Source organism: Coccinella septempunctata, chromosome 1 (genome assembly GCF_907165205.1).
Source record: "Coccinella septempunctata chromosome 1, icCocSept1.1, whole genome shotgun sequence".
NCBI classification, from domain to species: Eukaryota; Metazoa; Arthropoda; class Insecta; order Coleoptera; family Coccinellidae; genus Coccinella; species Coccinella septempunctata.
Window position 1 is genome coordinate 53,105,623 of NC_058189.1, and position 23,210 is coordinate 53,128,832.

General features: G+C 36.8%; 1 protein-coding gene across 1 annotated transcript; it reads left to right on the forward strand.

Annotated features, from left to right (window-relative positions):
• The first annotated feature begins 149 nt into the window (after positions 1–149).
• On the forward strand, positions 150–12,130 carry LOC123322102. The gene is made up of 6 exons (XM_044909952.1): positions 150–288; positions 7,325–7,683; positions 7,854–9,260; positions 9,525–10,478; positions 10,760–11,055; positions 11,327–12,130. The coding sequence occupies exons 2-6, from the start codon at positions 7,327–7,329 to the stop codon at positions 11,925–11,927; spliced, it is 3,615 nt and encodes a 1,204-aa protein (XP_044765887.1). The 5' UTR covers positions 150–288; positions 7,325–7,326; the 3' UTR covers positions 11,928–12,130.
• Positions 12,131–23,210: the final 11,080 nt, after the last annotated feature.

Genomic DNA, 23,210 nt, shown 5'->3' on the forward strand with positions numbered 1-23,210 from the left:
CGGCTTGGATCCGCATAATTCGTTCGAAAATCCGCATTTTGTAACCTCCGAATCCTGAAAAACCCAAGACATTCATCCCTGCTAGCAAGTTTACCATTACTTCAATATATAAACCAGAAGAAATGGGTCTTCTGCAGTCAGTGAGTGTGCAACAGCAAGCGTAGAAAGTGATTAGGTATCAACCCACTCCTCGAAGACATTTATATAACTCTCTCCAGAGAGATAAAGTTTTAGTTCTTGTACGACAGTGCAGTTCATCTATTGGGTCAAGTTTCATCGGACGTACAGGTCAGTTTTTTGAATCGTTAAAGAAATTGCAATGAAGCACGTTATTTATATTGAGACCGTCATCGTCAGGACCAAATGCAGGATGATTTTGAGAATTCATTGTTCATTCAATTTAGAAACAAGGGATTAGCAAAAATTTTACTTATATTAGTTGGAAAATATTTTGACCATTCGTTCGTTTTGAATACAATCTTTTTTAATACAAATTTTTCCTATTCGGTTGTAGTTTTTTCGAAATCAACAATTATTTTCACATATTTTTTGAAAGAGTAATGAATTATTTCAAATCAGCTCTTGAACAAGAGCTATGAGCATTTGAAAGATCTGATCGATAATAGCTCTTTCAATTCCCATCAATATACATCAACATTTTACATAAATATCCAGTTGATTTTGAGGATAAAAACTAGAAGATTGCAGTCTACTAAAAGTTAAAAGGATTCTTAGCATGTCATAGGGATCAGGATTTTGATATCCTATTTCTGAGAAAATCACATTACGATAATTTGCACAATAAATCTAAATATTCTTCAACCTCCTCCAAAATTTAATTTTTATTTTTTTCCCATTGTCTAGAGAAATTATCTGTTGTAGTTTGTGCAGAACTTTTCACCCCCAACACGAAGAACAGACACCGAATATGAAGTTTATCTTCCTCATTCTAACTAGCTCTGTATGTTTCTGAACAATTACGCGTCTCAGAATTTCCATAATCTGAATACTGTTAGTACCTTCAACAGAACCTCCAGAGGTTGTTCTTACGTTGCCCAAGACCGTGACCCCAGCGAAAGTTTATTCACTCAAGCTCTAAAAAGTGCCGATCATTATGTGGAAGATCCATAAAAATTGTAACATCTATCTTTTGCTTTCACTCGTTAAAGGAAAGAAAGGATTTCCAATGGATTAGCTCACAATTGTATTTATTCATTCGAAAACTCTCACTGGGAGGAAACTGGTATCATTTATTCAGAAGAGCGAAATTTCTTTCGAACAATAGGACAATAAAATTCCTCGTTATTTTATACTTTTCATCCAAACATAACACTATCATGGCAAAGTTTTTTCTTTTCGGAATTTCGTGTTTCCCATTCATGAAATGTAAGAATTACACTCACATACATCTGACGAGATTCACTATAGAAATAAGCGAATTTCAGTAATATAGGTACACTGCTCAACATGTTTATTTTGATCAGATACCAGAGTACAGGGTAGGCAAAATTTGTTGTCTACTGAAGGGATCTCGAGAACTATAGCAGCTAGAAGAAAACGGATGACACATTCTCGAGCTCTTTTTTCCTTACTTTTCCAAATCTGAAAACATATCCAGCGTAACAGTCATAGATTTTGAGTTATGACCGAAAATTTAGAAATCGTCATTTTCAATGAAGCTGAATAACTTGCTTATTTGAACTCGTATTCGAAATCCGTTGTTACATTCACCAGGCATTTTTTTATGAGGACTTCGAATATAATATGAATAAATTTTTTGATCCAGTCATTTTCGAGATACGACAGGGATTTGTGATTTTTCAAATGTAAATTATAATTGGAAGTTCTTTAATCTTGCTGCAATTATTTTGCTGATTTCCAAAATGTATCATATGTTGCTATTCACATGAATGTTACTCGAGAAAAAATTCAATACTTTTTCCTACTTTTCGATTCTCTGTTGAATTATAAGTAGGCTGGTTTACCATAGCAACCGTTGAATATGCATTATATTTTGTGAACCTGAGCCTCTATGATTGGAATCACGGATTGCTGAATACATATTTCGATGATTAATTTGCCATCGTTTCTTCTCGCGATGTTTGGCATGCTTTTCTTACGATGGTTCACAATTCGAACACTATCGCTGACAGAAGTACCTATTTTTCATCATCATATTTTTGTAAAAATTATAATTATAGGTAGCTATCGTATTTTATTTATATTACTGACTCTTTAAGTTTCTTTCATGAATAGAAAAACGATAAATGAATAAATTTTCTTCTTTAATAATCAGACGAAAGTCTTTTAATCTCTCTTGAAGGATATCGATCTTTATATCGATATACAGGGTGTGGCGTAATGAATGGATAATATTGAGCCTGGGGGTAGAGGACTCTATGGCGGTTCAGAAAAATGTATTTTACGTTTAGTAAAAGTGCCTTGGTTTTCGAGATATTGGAGATTTTCGAAAATCCAAGAGAATTACACCCTTTGCCACTCGTTTTGCAGGCAAGACTCCAAATGAAGGAATTTTTTCATATTGTTTTTTGGATAGTATTCCTGGATAGATGATCTATCGAATGTAATTCATTATTTTTGAGGCGCATGAATAGTTCTTCATAAAAAAAAGATCAAACTCAACTTTTCCGTTTTGCTTATTTTTTTTCCATAAGTTCAACCTAGAGCGGTATGAAAAATAATTTGGTTACCTGAGAGCCAATGCAAGAAAAAACATGCCAGTTTCATTGAGATTCCGAAATGGTATAACTCTCTGTATTCTCAGCATTTAATACAAAATAAATTCCTATTGCAATCAGTTGAGGCCTAGTTTAATGTAAACAGTGTTTCTAAAATTTTTATTTGAGCATTTATTGAAGCTCATGGTGGCCTCTTAGAGAATCTTTTGTGATATTTAATTCAATGAAACGATACTCATTTTAAAATTGTTGATATCTATGCAATAAAGCTATGATTCATTAAAAAGTGTAGACTATAGAGCATGTATCAAAACTCATGGTGGCCAATTTAAGCATCATTTGTGATTTGTGAAACTTTATTCAATGAAACGATATTTTACAATTGTTATTTCGTCTCGTTTTCTTTTATTATTGAACCCCAACGTTGTGGAATCAATATTATCAAGTTAATTTCAAGTTATGCATTAAATTTCAGCCCTTTTGTAACAAGGGTCTTGACTCAATGTATAATAATAAAAATTACCAAATTTTCAGCTTTTTCTTCTTAATTACAAAAGTGCTAAAATTCACTTCGTTACTTGAAATTCGCTTAACAACTATTAACTTTATAACTATAGGGCTTAATAATGAAAGAATACGAGAGAAAAAAACCAATTTTAAAATATTGTTTAATTGAATCGAGTTTTACAAAAAATGTTCAAAAAGTGCATCAGGAGCTGCACTAGATGCTCTACAACTTCTTATGAATAATTGCTTCATTCTGCTTGCAAGTCTCATTTCAGTTGCTAAAAATTAAAGAAAAAGGCTTACGTCAAACTCTGCCTTGACTCATTGTAATAGAAATTTATTTTGTATTTAATGCTGAAAATAGAGTGAGTTATACCATTTCAGAATCTCAGTGAAACAGGCATGTTTTCCCTTGCTTTGGCACTCAGGTAACCATATTATTTTTCACACCACGCTGGGTTGAACTAAGGAAAAAAAATAAGCAAAACGGAAAATTTGAGTTAATTCTTTTATTTAAGAAAAACTATTCATGCGCCTCAAAAATAATAATTTACATTCGATAGCGCATCTATCCAAGAATACTATGCAAAAAACAGTTTGAAAAAATTCCTTCATTTGGAGTCTTGCCTGCAAAAATAGTGACGAAGGGTGTGATTTTCTTGAATTTTCGAAAATCTCGAATATCTCGAAAACCAAGGCACTTTTACTAAACGTAAAATATATTTTTCTGAACCGCCATAGAGTCCTCTACCTGCAGGCTCCATATTATCCATTCATTACGCCACACCCTGTATAAAAGAAATAATTATTCGACAGTTCTTGATTCCTATAGCAGAAGGTTGAGTTCACATAGGATTATATGGAGTTCACGAACCATAATGCATTTTCAACGGTCGCTATGGTTACGCCAACCTACTGAAAATTCAACAGTTAATCGAAAAGCAGAAAAAAGTTATTGAATTTTTTTTCTTAGGTTATATTCATGTGAATAGCGACATATGATACATTTTTGAAATCAGCAATAAAATTGCAGCAAGATGAAGGAACTTTCAACTATAGTTTACATTTGAAAAATCAGAAATTCTTATCGTATCTCGAAAATGACTGGATCAAAAAATTTATTAATATCATATTCGAATTCCTCATAAAAAGTGCCTGTAGAATGTAACAACGGATTTGTAATACAATTCCAAATAAGCGAGTTATTCAGCTTAATTGAAAATGACAATTTCTAAATTTTCGTTCATAACTCAAAATCTATAACTGTTAGGCTGGATCTGTTTTCAGGTTTGGAATAGTAAGGAAAAAAGAGCTCGGGAATGTGCTATCAGTTTTCTTCTAGCTGCTATAGTTCTCGAGATCCCTTCAGTAGACAACGAATTTTGCCCAGCCTGTATGTTGATAGTCCTGTTTTTTTCCAGGAAAGAATGAAATTTCCTAGATATTTTTTCTTATTGAAACTGTGAGAAATTCTAGATTTGAATAATAGAGAAAAATTATGAAGAGAACATTTAAAGTCTCGGTGAAGTTATTACTTGGTTAGTCCCCAACACGTTTCAAACATTCTACTTTTCGAGGCATACTTATGATGGGACAATTTTGGGTCAAATTGGTCCAAATAACCATCAAAGCGTCAGAAAGATGCTCCAGATTGTTAATCGGTTTTTCTTGGAGGGCAGTTGTCTAGTCTAGACATCTCTGCCTTGAGTATGAGTCCCTGGTATCGCCAGTTAGCTGCATTGAGGATATTTGATCTGATGTCAGTCATCAGATGGCGATCGAGCATTTTCACGTTCTAAAGGAACATACTTCTTGGAAAGTATTGTTACTGCATGAATATTATCCGTAGATATTCAACCAATTGATAATTCAAGGGTTTGATCTTTATGTCTGCGTAAACAGACAACTAATCTACTGAAACGCATTTCCAAATCACTATTTGATTCGAATATTTTTTAGTCGAACACTCCTCGATAGAAATGAAATATGCAAATCCGCCATTATGAATATTCACATACAATTTTCACATGGTTTCGAAACAACAGTCTGCGAATTCACTTTAGGTGACTGTTTCCTTTGATTCTAAGAAAGTGAAATTCGCATAACAACGCCCGTTATTGAAAATAAAAGGACATCTAGTGGGCCGTTAACATTATGTGCGGTTATAGCCGCTTTTACTTTCTTCTTCCTCCTCTACAACACTGATAACGTAAACAGAAACTTTCTTAGGAGTACCTTCGATGATGTCATATGAACCGGTTACTTAATAAACCGAATAACGGTACTTGGGCGTTTTGTAAGAAAGTAATTAATCATCGAAACATCAGGTAGTCAGATAAGGTGTCAAAATAATTCCTGGACGTTTCTTTAAATGAGCTTCAATAGTGCTAAATTATACGTGGATTAACAATTTCTTTCAAATAGGCCTTTTTTATTAGGTTGTCTCTTAATACACTGCGCAAACAAATTAACGCACATTCTGAAAATCTCAATTTTAATGAAAGTTAACTCTACATTGACTTTATAACTTATTTTTATGTTCTCTCGGGAAGGTTTTGAACGAAACAAGACACATTAAATGGAAGAAAAATTCCGGATTTCACCGAATCTTATGTGAAAGAAGAGAAATGAACAATTTTCAAAATACCGAAATGCTGATAAGTGATTTAATACCTGGTATTTCCACTCCTTGCGTTAATTACAGCTCGGCAACGACGGTTCATACTTAAAATGAGTGATCTTAAAATTCTGATCCAATCCTTCCCAGATTTCTCCGAGTTGGATTCCTAAGTCATTAAGAGTAGCTGGATGATTTTCTGAACTTCTCAGCCTTCTATTGAGGTTGTCCCAAACCTGCTAATCGGATTGAGATCTGGACTTCTTGCTGGCCATTCCATTCGAGAGACTTCAAGGTACTCCTGAACGATGCGCGCACGATGGGGTCTGGCATTATCGTCCATAAAAATGGAATTTTCACCAATGTATGGGGCAAATGGCACTACATGCTCTTCAAGAATGTTCCTTATATACTTATCAGCATTCATAGCTCCATTATCAACGACCTCTAGGTCTGTGCGAGCAGTCAAAGATATTCCACCCCATACCATAATCGATCCTCCCCCGAAACCAGTAGTATTCAGGAAATTGCACTGAGCATATCTTTCATGTGGACTTCTGTATACAAGGGAACGTCGATCACAATGGTAGAGACAGAATCTAGACTCATCTGTGAAGAGAACTCTTTCACAATCGGCCTCTTCCCAATGGATATGGTCTCTCGCAAAATGCAAACGCGCCCTTCGATGGGCTGGGGTAAGAGCTGGGCCTCTTGCCGCGACACGAGACCTTAAATCGTATTCTCTGAGGCGATTTCTTATTGTCTGAGTGCTAATTTGCACCTCATGAGTTTGCTCAAGCTGAATTTGAAGGAGGCGAGCGGTTGCAAACCGTTGTCTCAACGAAAAAAACTCTCAAGTAACACGTTCTTGAATGGCAGTTGTTACCCGTGGTCTACCCTGTCCTGGTCTTCGGACATTCATACCTGTCTCCCTGAATCGCTGCAACATTCTGGACACACTTGTATGAGAAACTCCAAACCTTTCTGCAATTCTTGTGTATGTCCACCCTTCTTCTCGCAAAACTACCGCTTGGGCACATTCCTCTTGGGTCAAATTGCGTGTTTCGCGTTGCATAGCGATCGAGTGTAGAAAATCAAACGAAAGAAAAACTATTGATCGCTAGAAATGATCGAGAACAACTGATTTTAGAATGGAGCCAATACATTCAAAATCTGATAATATCATCTTTTTTTATTCCTGCTGGGAAAAAACATCTGTATTGAAGAAAACCGTTGAAAGTGGCATATGTTATGCATGCATAATTCTGATAAAAATAATTATCATTGAGAACACCTTCGATTGTAGAATAAATTTGAGATTTCCATAATGTGCGTTAATTTTTTTGCGCAGTGTATTTTTCAATACATTCTCAATTTCAATATAAATAATGATTTTTATTGAAGACAAATTATATCCTATAAATCATAAGAAAAGGACAAGAAAAATACATTTGTGTTATTCTTTTGAACATGAAATTCTGAACATACCTTCGTTTTACAGAAATGCGCTTCATTCTCAACATAGCCCTCTGGGCGGTGTTCATGATATGCAGAAGTACAGCTGAAGAAGCTTCTTGGTCTTGGTCAGACGACAAGAATCAAGGAGCCATGAATATAAACGAACAATTCGATCAAGATAAGGCAGGGAGCGAAACCAGTGAAAAAGTGGTGAATTTGAACGACACTCAGATTGGTCAAATAATAGACGACATACTCGATTCTGGTCGGCAAGGAAGGAGTTTAGATGGTTTTGATGAGGTGTACGCCGATCCGAATGTACAGGATGCTCTGCAGAAAGGGGATGACGGTGAAGCAAGAAATATTATCAAGGATAGGCTGTGCTATCTTGGACTAATGCAGGTAACTATTTCAACCATCAATTCAGCCAGTAATATGGGTTTTAATTAAACATTGCTTATCGTTAATGTTGCCCCACTAACTATTCAAATACTCTTTCACTTCTGAATTGCACCCAAAACTTTGGCTGCTAGGTCTGTGTTAAACACTAATTTTTTTATTTTTACTTCTAGTGCGAGGAAGACATCGAAGGCAAGCGCCCTTTCATAGCACCAGAAGACCTACAATACGCCCAACCCGTGGCAATCAACCCTATAGGAAGACCAATCCCCACAATCCCCATCAGAGGACCAAAAAGAGGCACCTATGGACCCCCAAGACCCGTCAACCTACCTCCCCATGGTGGGAAATTCCCTCCAAACTTCGCCCCACCAAACAGATTCGGTCCTAACCTAAATACCAACCCCAACAAACCACCTCGTCGTGGTTACGGTACACCAAGCAAACCCTTCTATGGAAACAAACCCCCAGGTCCAGTTTACAAGCCCGACGAGGAGTTCGTTCAGCCGATAGAACCCGACACTCCATATCCTTTCGAGATTGGCGCCCAAACCAGTCATTCTGAATCCCATTTCCAGTCATCCTTCCATAAGGACAAAATATTCCCTGGCGATAAGGCAGGATCCAAGAGCGACTCTTTCGGAGCTCCAGTCCAACACGTCCACCATCATTACCACCACAACTCCGAAACTGGAGACAAAACGGTCATTGTGAAACCCGTACCTGTACCTGTGCCAGTTTCCTCTTCCTCGAACTCATACGAAAGCTTCAGCTCAAACTCTGGAACTCATCTTGCGTTCAAGCCCTCTGTTCAGATTGGCGGTTCTGGTCTATATGGAAGTCACTCTTCCGGAGGATCTAGCTTGAATTCAGGTCTGTATGGTAGTCAATCCTCTGGAGGATCTAGCTTGTATGGAAGTCAATCTTCTGGAGGCCTTACAATCGGTGGATCTGGACTGAATTCGGGTTCCTATGGTGGTCATTCTTCAGGAGGATTAACAATTGGTGGTTCAGGTTTCAACTCTGGCTCATACGGAGGTCAGTCTCTGGCTAGTTATGGTGGAAGTAGTGGAAATTATAAGCCTGTTACAGAAAACTTTGGAGGCCAAAGCTCTGGTTCTAACCAATATGGATCCAGTAATTACGGATCTTCCTTTGGACAATACAGCACCAACGATTTCTACAAGAAAGAATTGAACTTGAACGGAAATACCTTAACTACCAATTACCTCCAAGGAGCGTATTCCGATAAGTACAACAATCAGTTCGGAAATTCCGACGATTGCGTTTGTGTTCCGGTAAATCAGTGTCAAAACCAAGACGTAATTGGACGTAAAGACGATTTGTACCTTGCTATTGATCCAAGGAATATTAAGAGCGATATCGAAGCTGAAGAAGAGCGTGTTATTACCGACGGCAATGGTACCATGACGGTGGTAACAGTTCCAGTTGGATCTAGCCTGAATGCTACCGAGCTTAAATCTGATAAAAACCACACCGAGGAAGTCAAGAAGATAAGTAAGAGGGAAGCTCCAGTTTACAACACCAATTCGAACAAAACCTCAGCCAAAGCAGAAGCAGTAAGTATACATTAACCGAATATTAATGCCCTTCAACATTTTAACTATCAATCAAGCACTAAAGAAAATCGACTAATTAGCGACTTAATTCAGACTCTAAATCCATGTAATCAATCGAGAATTATTTAATACAGACATGCTTCATTTCACGCACGTACTGAGATATATTCAACCAGAAATACTCTCAGTATGAGTGGCTTTAAGGAGTAACTATAACGGTGGCGGACTTGAGAGCCCACTTAATTGCCATGGTTAATATTTCAGCGACAGTATGGTCAAAATGTCATGAGCAATTTCATGAACAAAATCAAGCCAACATTCGGAGTATCCTTTGGTTTACCACATCAAGGTGTTGGTGGGTATCCCATAAGTCCTTATGGTCCTAACCCATTAGTGAACCCCTATGGAGGGGTTATTGGAGGCGGTGGTATCAATCTAGGTTTGGTCTCCGTGAACCCTTTGATATCAGTACAAGTCACAAAGGATGACTATGGGCAGAAAGAAGTCAAACCTTTCATAAACCTTCACGTCACTCCTAATAACTACCTTCTCCATAAATTCGAGGATCTGATACATTACAAGAAAGGTTATATTTACAACAAGCACAAGCATATACATTTACACAAGCCTCTCTACAACCCTCATGGGTACCCTTATCATCCTCATCCTGAGGTATACAGGCCATATCCCCCGAATTTTGCTGTCAGACCCCACCCTGAGATATACCGACCTTATCCACCAAATTTTGATGTGGAACCGGAATATGAGGGCCCACATTTTGCTGGACCAGTACATAAGCATCCTGGATTTGGGGGTCCCCCTATTGCTGATGAGTATCCTGGTCCTGTCGAATATGAAGGTCATAATCCAGGGTCTTATTACGATGATCCATCCAATTACGGAGGGGCATATTCTGGATACGATAACTTTTATGGCAGAACTGCCACGAATTACTCAAATAATCACTTGAATATAGTGAATGGGAATGGAATCAAGGATCAATATTTCAAAAACTATAATGGGGGACAGAAAAATTACGGGGTTTATGACGAACAACACCAATATTTATCTAATGGCTATGAGACTGAGAACAGTCCAGATAGATTATCGGATACTTCGAGGCGTGGTAAATCTTTGCATTCCACGAATACAATTACATTTCCGACAAACAGAAGACGACGAGACGCAACTTTTGAGACAGAACAGAAAATACAAAAGGTAGGCTTAAACGGAATCAACGATTGTTTATTTTTCACTGATAACTAGCTTTCCAAACCACTAACTACCTAAAAAATATGGATTTGTTGTCCGTTGGGAAAAAAACGTCAATTATTTTGATACAAAAAAGCTTGATACCGTCTCTGATTGATTATTGATCTTCACATTTATGGGATGGTGATGCAGCTTCAGACTGCTCTTTGAAAACTGAATTTTAAATCCAGATATCAGATCTCGCAAGCAATACCTGATAAAACCTAGCACCTTCTTATTATTTTCAGCGTCAAGGTTACTTTGGTGGTCAACAGATCTGCGGCCCAAGACACGTTTGCTGCAGGAGACCACGCCAGCAAAATCACATCAACAGCTTCGGATCCAAGCAGTGCGGTGTGAGGCATTCAACAGGGATAAATGGAAGGATAAAGACCCCTGTTTACGTTGATGGCGATAGTGAATTCGGAGAGTATCCATGGCAGGTTGCTATCTTGAAGAGAGACCCCAAGGAGAGTGTTTACGTCTGCGGTGGAACTCTTATTGATGCACTTCATATCATCACAGCAGCTCATTGCGTCAAAACGTGAGTCTTGTTTTGAATAGATGTTTGTCAAGAGTTTCAGCTCTCCCTTTACATAGAACTTGAGCTCCAGATGATTTTTAAAGTATAGCAAGTGCTTTTAAAGTTGCCAGGCTGTCAGAGTGAAAATCTTAGTTTACTGGTTGATTTGACTCTCTTGGATCTATTTGTATCTTCACCAGATGGTCCCCTCTGCTTGGTTGAAGAGTCTTCTTAATTCTTTTCTTAATCCAAAGATTACTCTCCATCTGATTTTGTTTTTCTTCCTTTACAGCTATACAAATTATGATTTGAGGGTCAGACTAGGAGAATGGGATGTGAACCACGACGTTGAATTCTATCCATACATCGAGAGAGACATTTCAGCTGTCACCGTTCATCCAGAATTTTACGCCGGTACACTCTACAACGATGTCGCCATACTTCGTATGGACAAACCTGTGGACTACAATAAATATCCCCACATCAGCCCGGCTTGTCTTCCAAGTCCCAGGGACGACTACACTGGTACCAGATGTTGGACCACTGGTTGGGGTAAAGACGCTTTCGGAGATTTCGGAAAGTACCAGAACATTCTTAAAGAGGTGGATGTACCAATAGTTGGTCAAGCCCAGTGCCACAGACAGCTACAACAGACTAGATTAGGATACGAGTTCAAACTGCACCCTGGTTTCATCTGCGCCGGTGGTGAAGAGGGTAAAGATGCCTGCAAGGGAGACGGGGGTGGTCCATTGGTTTGCGAGAGGGGCGGAACCATGCAGTTGGTCGGTGTTGTCAGTTGGGGTATCGGATGTGGGCAGTATGGAGTACCCGGCGTTTATGTCAGGGTCAGCCATTATCTCGACTGGATCCGACAAGTAACTCAGATCTATTGAGTTTGTGATAAATGAGTGGTTAGGTTTTAAGAAGACAATTGTTCATAGCTGATTATTTATGCTTTTGTAGGTTTATTTAAACTATTTATTCATGCTTTTTATTATCAGTTTCAAAATCGATTTTGATTTGACAACTGAATATACAGTAATGCCGTTGTGCATATTTTTTATAAAGTTATTGAAAATAAATGTGAAATATTTGAGCGAGTACAATTTTTATTACTGACATCGAGCCCAAACATATCCATTCAGCTGCTGAACTGCTAATGAAAAATCAAGTTTTACATCCCCACTATCGACAGAAAAGCACGAATGCAGAACTGAAGAAATAACATTTCGACAAATATATTAGGCGTTACAAAATTTAGAAACATTTAACTAACCTCATCTTTTTTTATAAGGATACTTTTACCATCGCTATTAAAAAAAAAATTTTCATTCAACAGAAAGGTTGGTTTTTAAGAATATGAACAAACAAATATCATTACACTCATATACAGGTTCGACATAGTTTTTGATAAAACTCATATGTCATGTAGGTATATGCTTTGGTTTTTGTAATAGACATTATAGAGAAATGGACTGAGAAATACCAGTATGAAATTGGCTATTTTATAGAAAGAGAGGAATGATTGTCAGGAAAAAGATAAATAGCTGACCTGGTCCTGATGTTCAGTTTCTCCCTGTGACCGTATTTCATGCACAGATGGAAATGAAATACTCAGTCTTTATGTCTATAGTTTTTGTGTATAAATAATTCAAAAAATAATCAATTTTTTTTTGAAGATCTGTAGATAAGTCACTCCTCGTTAGATTTCACTTTTTTCCAAACCATCAGGAATCTAAGACGATCCAAAATACTGGATAACTTTGATAGTATTCAAGTGGAAAGATTACGTCCAATTTTGATTTTGGTGGTAATAGAGGGGTATTTTTGTTGATAATTTTTGTGCTGAGAAATAACGATTATAAAGTTTTTGATATCTTACTCTTACAATTTCTGCACCACATATTTTTAGCACTGCTCATTTTGAAGCTCTTTTCCAGTACCTACTCCAAAAAAGATCCAATAAAATTTTCCGAATTCTTCCTCGATTTCTTGAATTTTGATGTTGAACGTATACATTTCAGTATTTGGTGAATTCATACACAACATTGATGTTTCCTAACTCGGTTCAATTTTCACTCAGAAAGTTCATGAAAAAATAGATTGTTTTGTTTATAATAAGTTTTGCTATAAAGCCCATCGTTTTTGAGTTATGAGTTCTTGGGAAAATTCTTCTAACTTGGTTCGGTTGTATCTCGGTGGATATTAGATTTAGGGAAACTAGATGTAGGGAAACTGCTTATTTTAGAAGTTATGAGCGAAAAAATCAGACAAATTTTTGGGTCCTCCAAGAGTTGGTCGTCGAGTTGGAAAATTTGGCAGTCATCCCATAGCATCCCTAGACAACCCGTAACTCTGCTTAATTTAGAAGTTGGTGGGCAAAATTGGTGATACCTAAACTACAACTTTTTCAACCCAACGAGATAGAGAAAAATGAATGGCACATTACGTTCGTTTTTTTTTTCGAGAAACTAGTAATGCCATGAACTGCATTCTACTATCTTCTTTTGTTTTTGAGTTATAGGTTATAGGCCAAAATTGATTTTTTCCAACAGGTTTATTTGCTGAGCTATAACATAAAGTTGTGTTTTTTCGTATGAAAACAGTAGTTTATAAAAATACTTAGAAAGAATTTCCTTTTTTTTCCATTTCAGAAATATATCATTCATCGTCCTCGGACGCCCTCGGTGTTTCTAAGTTATTTTAAACTACTGTTTTCATAAGAGAAAACACGTCTTTATGTTATAGCTCAGCAAATAAACCTGTTGGAAAAAATCATAGTAAAAATAAAAAAAGTGTCTCCATAATGTTTTTATTTCAACATCCTAGTACAAACAGAAAACTAGATAATGACCAAAGTTGAAATTTTAATTTTGGCAAAACGAAAGAAGATAGAGGAATGCAGTTGATGGCATTAGTTTCTCGAAAAATGACGATCGTAATGTGCCATGCATTTTCCTCTATCTCGTTGGGTTGAAACAGTTGTAGTTCAGGTTTCACCATTTTTGCCTACTCTGTACATATCTACATACATGGTGTTCTACATTCACTATGACTAACTTTGACAGAAGGTAGCTGGTGCTTCTTTTGAACATTTTTTTTCCCATGAACATAGGTCGGATCCGTTTTCGTTAAGGAGTTACAAGCTTTTGAAATTTTTTTTTCATGTTTTGATTGAGTAGGCCGACAGAAAATATCGGTTGATATGGTAACTGACGTTATTTTAATTATTCATTTGACACTTGTTTCACTGAGGATGATATCAACAATAACCATAATGAACATTTATGGACACAGTAGAATTCATATGCCATTAGACAAAGACAATGTCAGCACCGTTTCAATGTAAACGTTTGCGTTGGGATTTTCAACAATGATTTGATGCCAGTACATGTTATAAATGATCGTTTAAATGCAGATTTCTATGAAAACACAACCTCTTTGACTGCACCGATGACTCAGAGCTCAACATTGTTGGAAATATGTGGTATCAGCACGATGGTGCACCTCCACATAGAGGGAGACAAGTAGTCAGTTGGCTGAATGAACAATACCATGAACCAATACAATGGTCATATCGTTCGCCTGATCTAAATCCCTTAGATTTTTATTCATGGGGACCTATGAAGCAGCTTGTTCATCATGTTGGAATCCAATATCATCAACAATTACTTGATAGAATTCAAGAAACAGCAAACCAAATACGAAACGACCTAAATCTGATCCGCCGAGTAACGACATCTTTAGTTCGTCGATGTGAAGCTTGCATTCAAGCCAAAGGTGGACAATTTGAACAATTTTTATAGTCTCAAAATTTAAATTTATTATTATGATTTGAACCTAAAAATATGATTTTTCAAATGCTTATGGACCAGTTGCAGGAAAGTCCATTAAGATTTGATGACCTATCAAAATTTAAAACTGTCATTTTTGAAGGGGAAAATGGAGGATTAAGATTTTAATGAAGTATTAAATTTTAATGGACTTTCCTGCAACTGGACGTATATATTCTGAAAAAAACGAATCGGATATATATGTTCATAGGAAAAAAAATGTTTAGAATAAGCACAGCTACCATCTGTCAAAGTTTGTCATAGAGCTTGTAGAACACCCTGCATATTCAGGAGAAAGTCTTTCGCTCAGTGGAGGTATTGGTCATGCTCCGGGGGGTACATGGTACATTACCACTCTAGGCACCCCCCTGAATGCAACACTCTTGATTACAATCATTTGTATATTTCCAAAGACTGGAACGAGATAGTTGCTTATTGTCGCCAATCACAATTGAAACATTTGTTTCGGAGATCAGTGTAACATCAATTTTCAGTACGAAAAGGTAAGAAGTATATAAATTTTTCAATATAACGCCACTGCCTCAGTGTCGCGCTAGACAGAGAAACATCGAATGTGTGCACTACAAAACATTTATTTGTAGCACTGAATATCCATTCCATGCATCTATGTTCTAAGGTTCAGAGATGTGTAGGGATAAAACAGAGGTGAAAGGAAATTATTTCAATTAAAAAGCAATTCAAAGTTCGGAAATTGTATTCACAATACCCATTCCTCTATATCAGTCAAATCACAAGTACCTCAAAGGCTGATGCACCAAGTACTGCGTGGCACCAATCGAAGGAATCACCAAAGGCTCGGCACCCACCCTAGCATACGGGGTGATCGCTACATTGGACAGTGGGGAATACCCAATAACGGCGTGTGGAGCACCAATGTAGTCCCTCTGGGTAGATTCCACGTAGGAATGGGAAATTTCGGATTTCTTCAAAATCGGCGCCTGTTCCACAATCTCAGTTTTTTGTATCACCGGCTGACTTACGATGCTCTTGATCAAAGGCTCGCCGATGATTTCAGTCTTGGTGGAATGGGAGACGGAAGGGGCGGATTTGAGCTCCAACAACGGTCTAGCCTCGACGATCTCCTGGTGTTTGATCGGAGACAGGATTTCCGTGGTTTTAAGAAGGGGAGCGCTGTGGACATCACTCCTGAACTGATGACTTACCGCCCCCGGGACTAGGTTCACGTAGGGCCTTACGAACTCTGCGGATGGTCCGATGAATTCCGCCGTTCTAAAGATGGGTTTGTGGATTTCGCTCCTGAACTCGTGGCTGACGGCCGCAGGACGAACGATCTCAGCGGTGGGAGTCAGAATTTCGGCCGTTTTCAAAATGGGGGTCGATTCCAGACGGACCTGAGTCAGAGGAACATGATGGCGGATTTCCGTCTTCTCCTCCGTGGTTATGGACGAGGAACTGCCCGAACTGATCAGGGTGCTCGGTTTAGAGGCCGCGAGGGAGGCAAGGGCGCAAAATACCACCAGTTTGAACATCTCGAAGTAGTTATCGTTACTGATTGATATCGTTTGTGCCCGTGGGTTTATATATGGACCATCGTTTCCTGATGTCCTTAAGATTTTTTCGGTTAAGCGCGGGAACTCGTCTCTTGACGATGAGGCGTGAACCAGTTCGTACGCGGTTTTACGGAATTCAGAAACGATTGCGTTTTTTGTGGTTTAACGTCTTGTTGGGCGATTTCTTTTGTTAGAGGTATCGTCGATGTGGTTCTCTGTTCGGATAAGCACCTTTTCACAGGAATAAAATATCCGTAGGTTTAGCCAAAATTTGGCATTCGGTTTATATCGGGAAAATTTTCATGTACAGGGTGGACAAATTTCGATGTTTTAGCACTACAGGTTTTAAACCAGAGGAGATAGACAAAATCTGATACCCCATTCTCGTTCTCTTTTCCTGAGAAACTTACAATAGTAGTAGTGATTTTTGACCACCTTCTTTTGTTTTCGAGTTACAAGCGAAAATTGAAAAAATGGCGATTTCGAAATAAATTTATATCTCCCGCTAATACTGATGATAGAGCTCTGAAATTAAAACATTATACAGGCACTTTTTTAAGTAGAATCAAGTGGCGTGCTTGCTTTTTAAGCAGCATTCTTAATTACGAAGCTATGACCTAAACTTATGTTTTTTTTTTTAAATGAGAAAACTAGATTTCTGTGCAATTTTTGGAATGCTCAATTTTTACTGATTTCAAAAATATAAAACATCATATGGTTCTTATCAATATAAATAATAGAAAATGGTCAAAAACCTTTTTCTCAATATTTCCATGGTTTCTACTTTTGATGAGAATAGAAAAATGTAGCATCTTATGATTACCACAGTCTCCTTCTATTAGTCCTTTCATTTCTATGCTTCTTACTCAATTTCTATTCAAATTTTGCGAAAATTGGTAAAAAGCATAGAAAGAATGACATTGCCGGAAGGAGACTGCTCTTGTTCTATTTGTCTGTGCTCGTCAAAAGTTGAAACCATCGAAATATTGGGAAAAAGGGTTTTTAACCATGTTCTATTATTTATATTGATACAAACCATATGATGTTATATATTTTGAAATCAGTAAAAATTGAGCTTTCGAAAAATTGTACAGAAATCTAGTGTTCCCATTTATAAAAACATAACTTTGGGTCATAGCTTCGTAATTAAGAATCCTGCTAAAAAGGCAAGCACGCCACTGGATTCTACTTAAAAAAGTGCCTGTATAATGTTTTAATTTCAGAGCTCTATCATCAGTATTAGCGGAGATATAAATTTATTTCGAAATCGCCATTTTTCCAATTTTCGCTTATAACTGGAAAACAAAAGAAGGTGGCCAAAAATGAATACAACTCTTGTTAGTTTCTCAGAAAAAGGGAACGAGAATGGGGTATCAAATTTTGTCTATCTCCACTGGTTTAAAAGCTGTAGTGCTAAAACATCGAAATTTGCCCATCCTGTACAGGGTGGGCGTATTTAACTTTTTCTTCTAGCTCCTTTAGTTTCCACAATAAGATATGGGGACTCTTTAACTCGGACACCCTGTACTTTTATAAGTACGTGGAATCTAGTGACAAAAGATTTTTTCCAATTCAAAAATAACAAATTCAATAAAAGTTTGCATTTAAAAAAAGGAAAATTCGCCTTATAAATGATTCGAAATGAAAAAATATTTTGAGCTCATCAGTAGATTCTACGTGAAAAAGAGCCTGTGGAAGGTTTAAGTTTCAGATCTGTAACTTCAAAGACAAAAAAGATATGAGAACTTTTAGAAATCGTCAATTTTTGCTTGTAACTCAAAAACGAAGAATCGTAGAAGGCTACTGTTTTCATCTATCTTTGTTTCTCTGAAGAAGACCATGGAAATATGTCATCTGTTTTCTTCTAGCTCTTATAATTTTCGAGAACCTCTCAGTGGACCACGAAATTTGCCCACCCTGTACAGTGCATCCCAAATTCGCTGTCCCCTAAGGTTCAAAGGTTCTTTCAGTTTTCTGATATATGTTGAACTTTGAAAGTAACAGTTGGGCATCTTGAATTATTGCATTTTTAGGGAAATTGTGTATCTCGAAAACCCCCTATGATATTTTCAAGGTAAAAACTGTGTTTGATAGATATTTTCACGTAGAATTCATTGCCATACACTGAAAAAATTTCTGGGCTATCGTTTCCGAGTTATAACTCAAACTTAATGGGACACCCTATATTTTATATTTTTCTGATTAAAATAAAATATAACACTCGGTATCTTAAAATAGTTTTGATGATTAAAATTTGAATTTTATACTTTACAGTCGATTTATCTAGGTATCAATCAAAGATGCTTCGACAATTATTAAAATTACGACATTGACATTGACGGAAGTCAGTAATATCCTTTGTTCCAGAATATTTAAAAGTATTTTCACTTGTGAAACATTTCAATTATTATTAGATAAAAATAAGAAAATAGCTGTTAACGCCATTGTAGATCGTCAGAGGCGAAGAATCAAGGTAGGAATTTCGTCCCTTTTTTCATGATTCTGGATAATCTTGATTTTAATATAATTACAGCTTCCGAACACCGCAATTCAAATTTTTATTATAGAAATCATTTTCAGATACGTGATATATAATATTTCAATCAGAAAAAAAATGCTATTTAATGGTGAAATAAAATGAAGGTCCATAAAAACATTATAAGTTTGAGTTATATCTCGAAAATGATAGCTTAGAAATTTTTTTTGTGCACGCCAATGAATTCTACGTAAAAATATCTATCAAAGTTTCCATAGTATCCCCGAAAAAGGAATAATTTCAAAATGACCCTATAACTTTCAAAGTTTAACATATATTAAAAAACTGTTAAGCGAATTTATCACCGTTTGGTGAAATTGTCCCTTAGACTCACGCTTCAAGTGAGTTAAGTTAAGAGGTTTAATTTTTCTTAGAATCTCCTGTGGGGCCACACTCTCAAGGATAAATATTTTGTTCTGAAACCCCCTAGTATATTATACAAGTAGTTTCGTAGTTGTCTTTTGACTTGCTAGCATCCTAGGCTCATATGTGAATAGTTTTTTTCCATTTTTAATTTCATTAAGCTCATAATATTTCAAAATTTGGGACATAGTGGAAATAATGGAATCCTTTCTCGGGATATACGCTACTACATCATTTTTTCATGTTTTATTCGCCACTCGTTTCAGATTGAAAACATTCCATCCGAATTATTATTACACCGAAAAGAAAGGAAGGTTGGCGAAAAAAAGCTTTAAGACTTCGAGGTCATAGAATATGTTGGGTGGAGTGGTTTCGAACGAATTAAATTTTATGTTTGTACGTGAGCCGTATACGTTTTCCAATCACCGTGCATGTAAGTCGAATGAATATTATAGTCCCATTCAATTCTTTTGCTTGTGCCTCAGATGTTATGTTGATTTGAAAGACTATATGGATTTGTATCGAATAAAATCACAGAGAAGTGAGCATCGATTTGATATCTTTAAGCTTAGAGCATTTCCATGATATATATATCATATCCACATCCTATAGGATGTCTCTAAAGTGGAACAAATTCGGCCAGAGATTTTCAAGACAAAAATTAGGACACCCCTATTTTTGATTTTTGCCAGCAGGTCCACTCTTTCGGAGTTACAGTACCCTAAGTTTTGGAAAGAAGTATTATGATATGCGAAATCTCATAGTGTGACCTATTCTCTGACGATGGACTGCTTAAGACATTTTTTACTGGGCTAGAAGAAATACTACTAAACTAAATAAACTGCTCCACATGAGTTAGGGATATTGACTTAAATTGCAAAAAAATATAGTTAAAATAAGATTTTTGTGATGAAAATTCATATTCATATGATTTCAAGTTGCAAATTAATTTTAGTCTGTAGGTCTGTAGCGAAAAATCGAGTAAAATAACGAAATTTTATTCCCAGAGAATTCAAGTATTTTAAGGCTATCAATACAATGTATGGCCTCCACGGGCATCAAAAACATCTTCTTTGCATACTACACACGAGGTTGTTGAACATTTCTTGAGAAATTTGGTTCCATAAACGAGGCAGAAGCTCTCTCAGATCATTTAAGGATTCTGGGGTAGGTTGATGATTATCTAATCTTCTTTGGAGCATATCCCATGCATGTTCTATGCAAATCAAATCTGGTGAGTGCGGAGGTATTGGTAAATGTGGAATACCAAGCTCCTCGCGCGCATTCTCAATTATGGCTGCATGGTGCGGTCTAGCGTTATCGTCCAGAAATTGAAAAGTTTCACCAATAGCAGCGTGAAAATTTGGAACAACATTGTCAATGACATGCTCCCTATAGTGTAAGGCGATCATATTCCCAGGACAAATGTGTAGATCTGTGCGCCCGTTGAAATATATTCCGGCCCATACCATAACACTACCTCCTCGGAATGGATGGACTTCTTGGACATAGCGACGATTACGGGGTATGCGTGGGATTGTCCATACCCTTATTCTTCGAGAATCTGAAAATCGTCCATATCTGGATTCATCAGTGAAAAGGACACTCTACGCCATTGATCGTTCCAATTGATATGTTGCCTTGCCCATTCCAATCTTTGACGCTTATGGCCACGTGTTAATGGAACTCCTCTTAATGGACGTCTAGAACCTCTCAAACGTCTTTTGAAGGTTTCGATGGAAACTTGGACCCCATCTGCATTTTGAAGAGTATTCCGTAGCATTCTACACGTAGATGTAGGGTTTCTTCTCGCCGAAACGGTGATGAAACGATCCTGAGCAGGTGTTGTTTTTCGTCGCCCACTAAGCCTTGGTCATTCCAACACGGAACCTGTCTCCCTGAACCTATTCCAAAGTCGAGATATCACACTTTGGCTGACTTGGAGCCTTTCCGCTACAACAACCTGAGTTAGGCCACCCTGTCGCATTCCGATAGCCCTATTAGCCTCAGCGTTTGTTAATTTACGTCTTGGCATTTTCAGAAAACTCGTTTCAAATCGAAGCCGTTGATAAACTGACTTTATTTCAAAATAAGAACATTCATGAAGCATATGCAAAGAACCAAACTTCAGAAAAAAGGGGACCAGATTGACGAAATGTCTCATACTGATTTTTATTGGATCGATTCAAGTTGTTATTGAGTTTAAATGATTTTACAGCGATTTTCTCGAAGATTACATACTTTTAAAAACGATTGAATACGATATCCTTTAATCTTGTGGAGCAGTTTTTTAACCCATTTTTTGTCAATTATGTAGGAAGGCTTTGGAAGAAAACAATGATGAAATTTTAGAATGATTATCTTCGTATTTTATTCGAATCAATAGGATTTGAACTGAAAGCTATACTATCTTCCGTTACAGTTTTATAAAGTTTACCCATTCAAATATCTTTCATTATGTCACAATGGTTTATGGCAGCATTCATATCGTCAAATAGTTTAATACAAGTGTCCATATCCTCCATAACCACTACCATAACCAAGTCCGTGACCATAGCCAAGTCCATGTCCATAGCCAAGTCCATGCCCATAGCCAAGTTCATGACCATAGCCAAGTCCATGCCCATAGCCAAGTCCATTTGCATAACTAAGTCCATGTCCATAGCCTAATCCTTGTCCATAGTACAATCCATTACCATAGCCTAAACCATGTCCAAATGTTGAAAGAACAGGTGCCCCAATGACAGCTTTTGAAACAACAGATGTTGGATAATCTACTCTAGACGTGTAACTTGTTGCTGGTACGGCATAGCTTGCCAGAGGATAACCAGGGGCAGCAGCTACATACGATAATATTGCGAGCACTACGAAGAATCTCAACATTTTATGATTGTATCTAGGCAAATTTCGATGAATTACTGAAGAGATGTTCTGAATTCATTCTTTATATATTGAAGGTATTGTTAGGAAAGTTAATTGTGACCCTGGACTTGACAGAACCATTTCACAATTCGAGAAAAAACTGTCAAGCATGAATGGTGGCCATCAGAGGAAGTTGTATGGTCGTAAGACATATTTAATTTGGAGATTGCAGAACTTGAAACGTGAATTTTGTGGATTAGTTTACTATTTACTGAACTTGAATATCTCTTTTATGAAGCGGAAAATACTGACCTTTTGTTTACTATATCTTTTAACATGGGGCTGCTTCCTTCACCAGATTCTATTTGAAAAAATAATGTTTATCCTCATTCGATTTGAACTCTGTGCAGTTTCGCCCATTTTCAAGTCATTTTCAGAAGAAGTTTCGTACTACACAGAGTGGGTAAAAAGTTATCAATTGAAATTCAATCTGGGGGGATTCTGCTTCTTCTGAAATTCTTTAGGGTTTTCACACCCAGTCTCTGAAACAAATTCAATTAAAAAATTTAAATAATCGTTTTGCTCCTGCGTAGATTCTTGCACTTATTTGTCAGGAGTACTTAAATCAGATGTAGTTTGTCAATTGACAAACTACAAATATTTCAATTTTTTAATTGATTTTGTTTCAGAGACTGGGAGTGAAAACCCTAAAGAATTTCAGAAGATAGGTAAAAAGTAGGTAACGAACAAACTTGTTCGATATTTATTTTTCTGTTCAAAAATGCTGGAACAGGTCAATTTTTCATGTATAATTGATGAAAATCACAATTACAAAAATTAATGAACATATAACTGATACGTTCTTTAAACTATCACCAATTGCTAAAATGCATCTCATTGTGCTCAAAATACATGGAAATAAAAATTCGAATTTAATATGTGTAATTTACATCGCTTATTAGAAAAGGTTCATCCAAAAACACATAGGTCTACCTATTTCTGACAGGAAAATTAGAAAGAATTTAAAAAAAAATTCAAACTATCCAACAC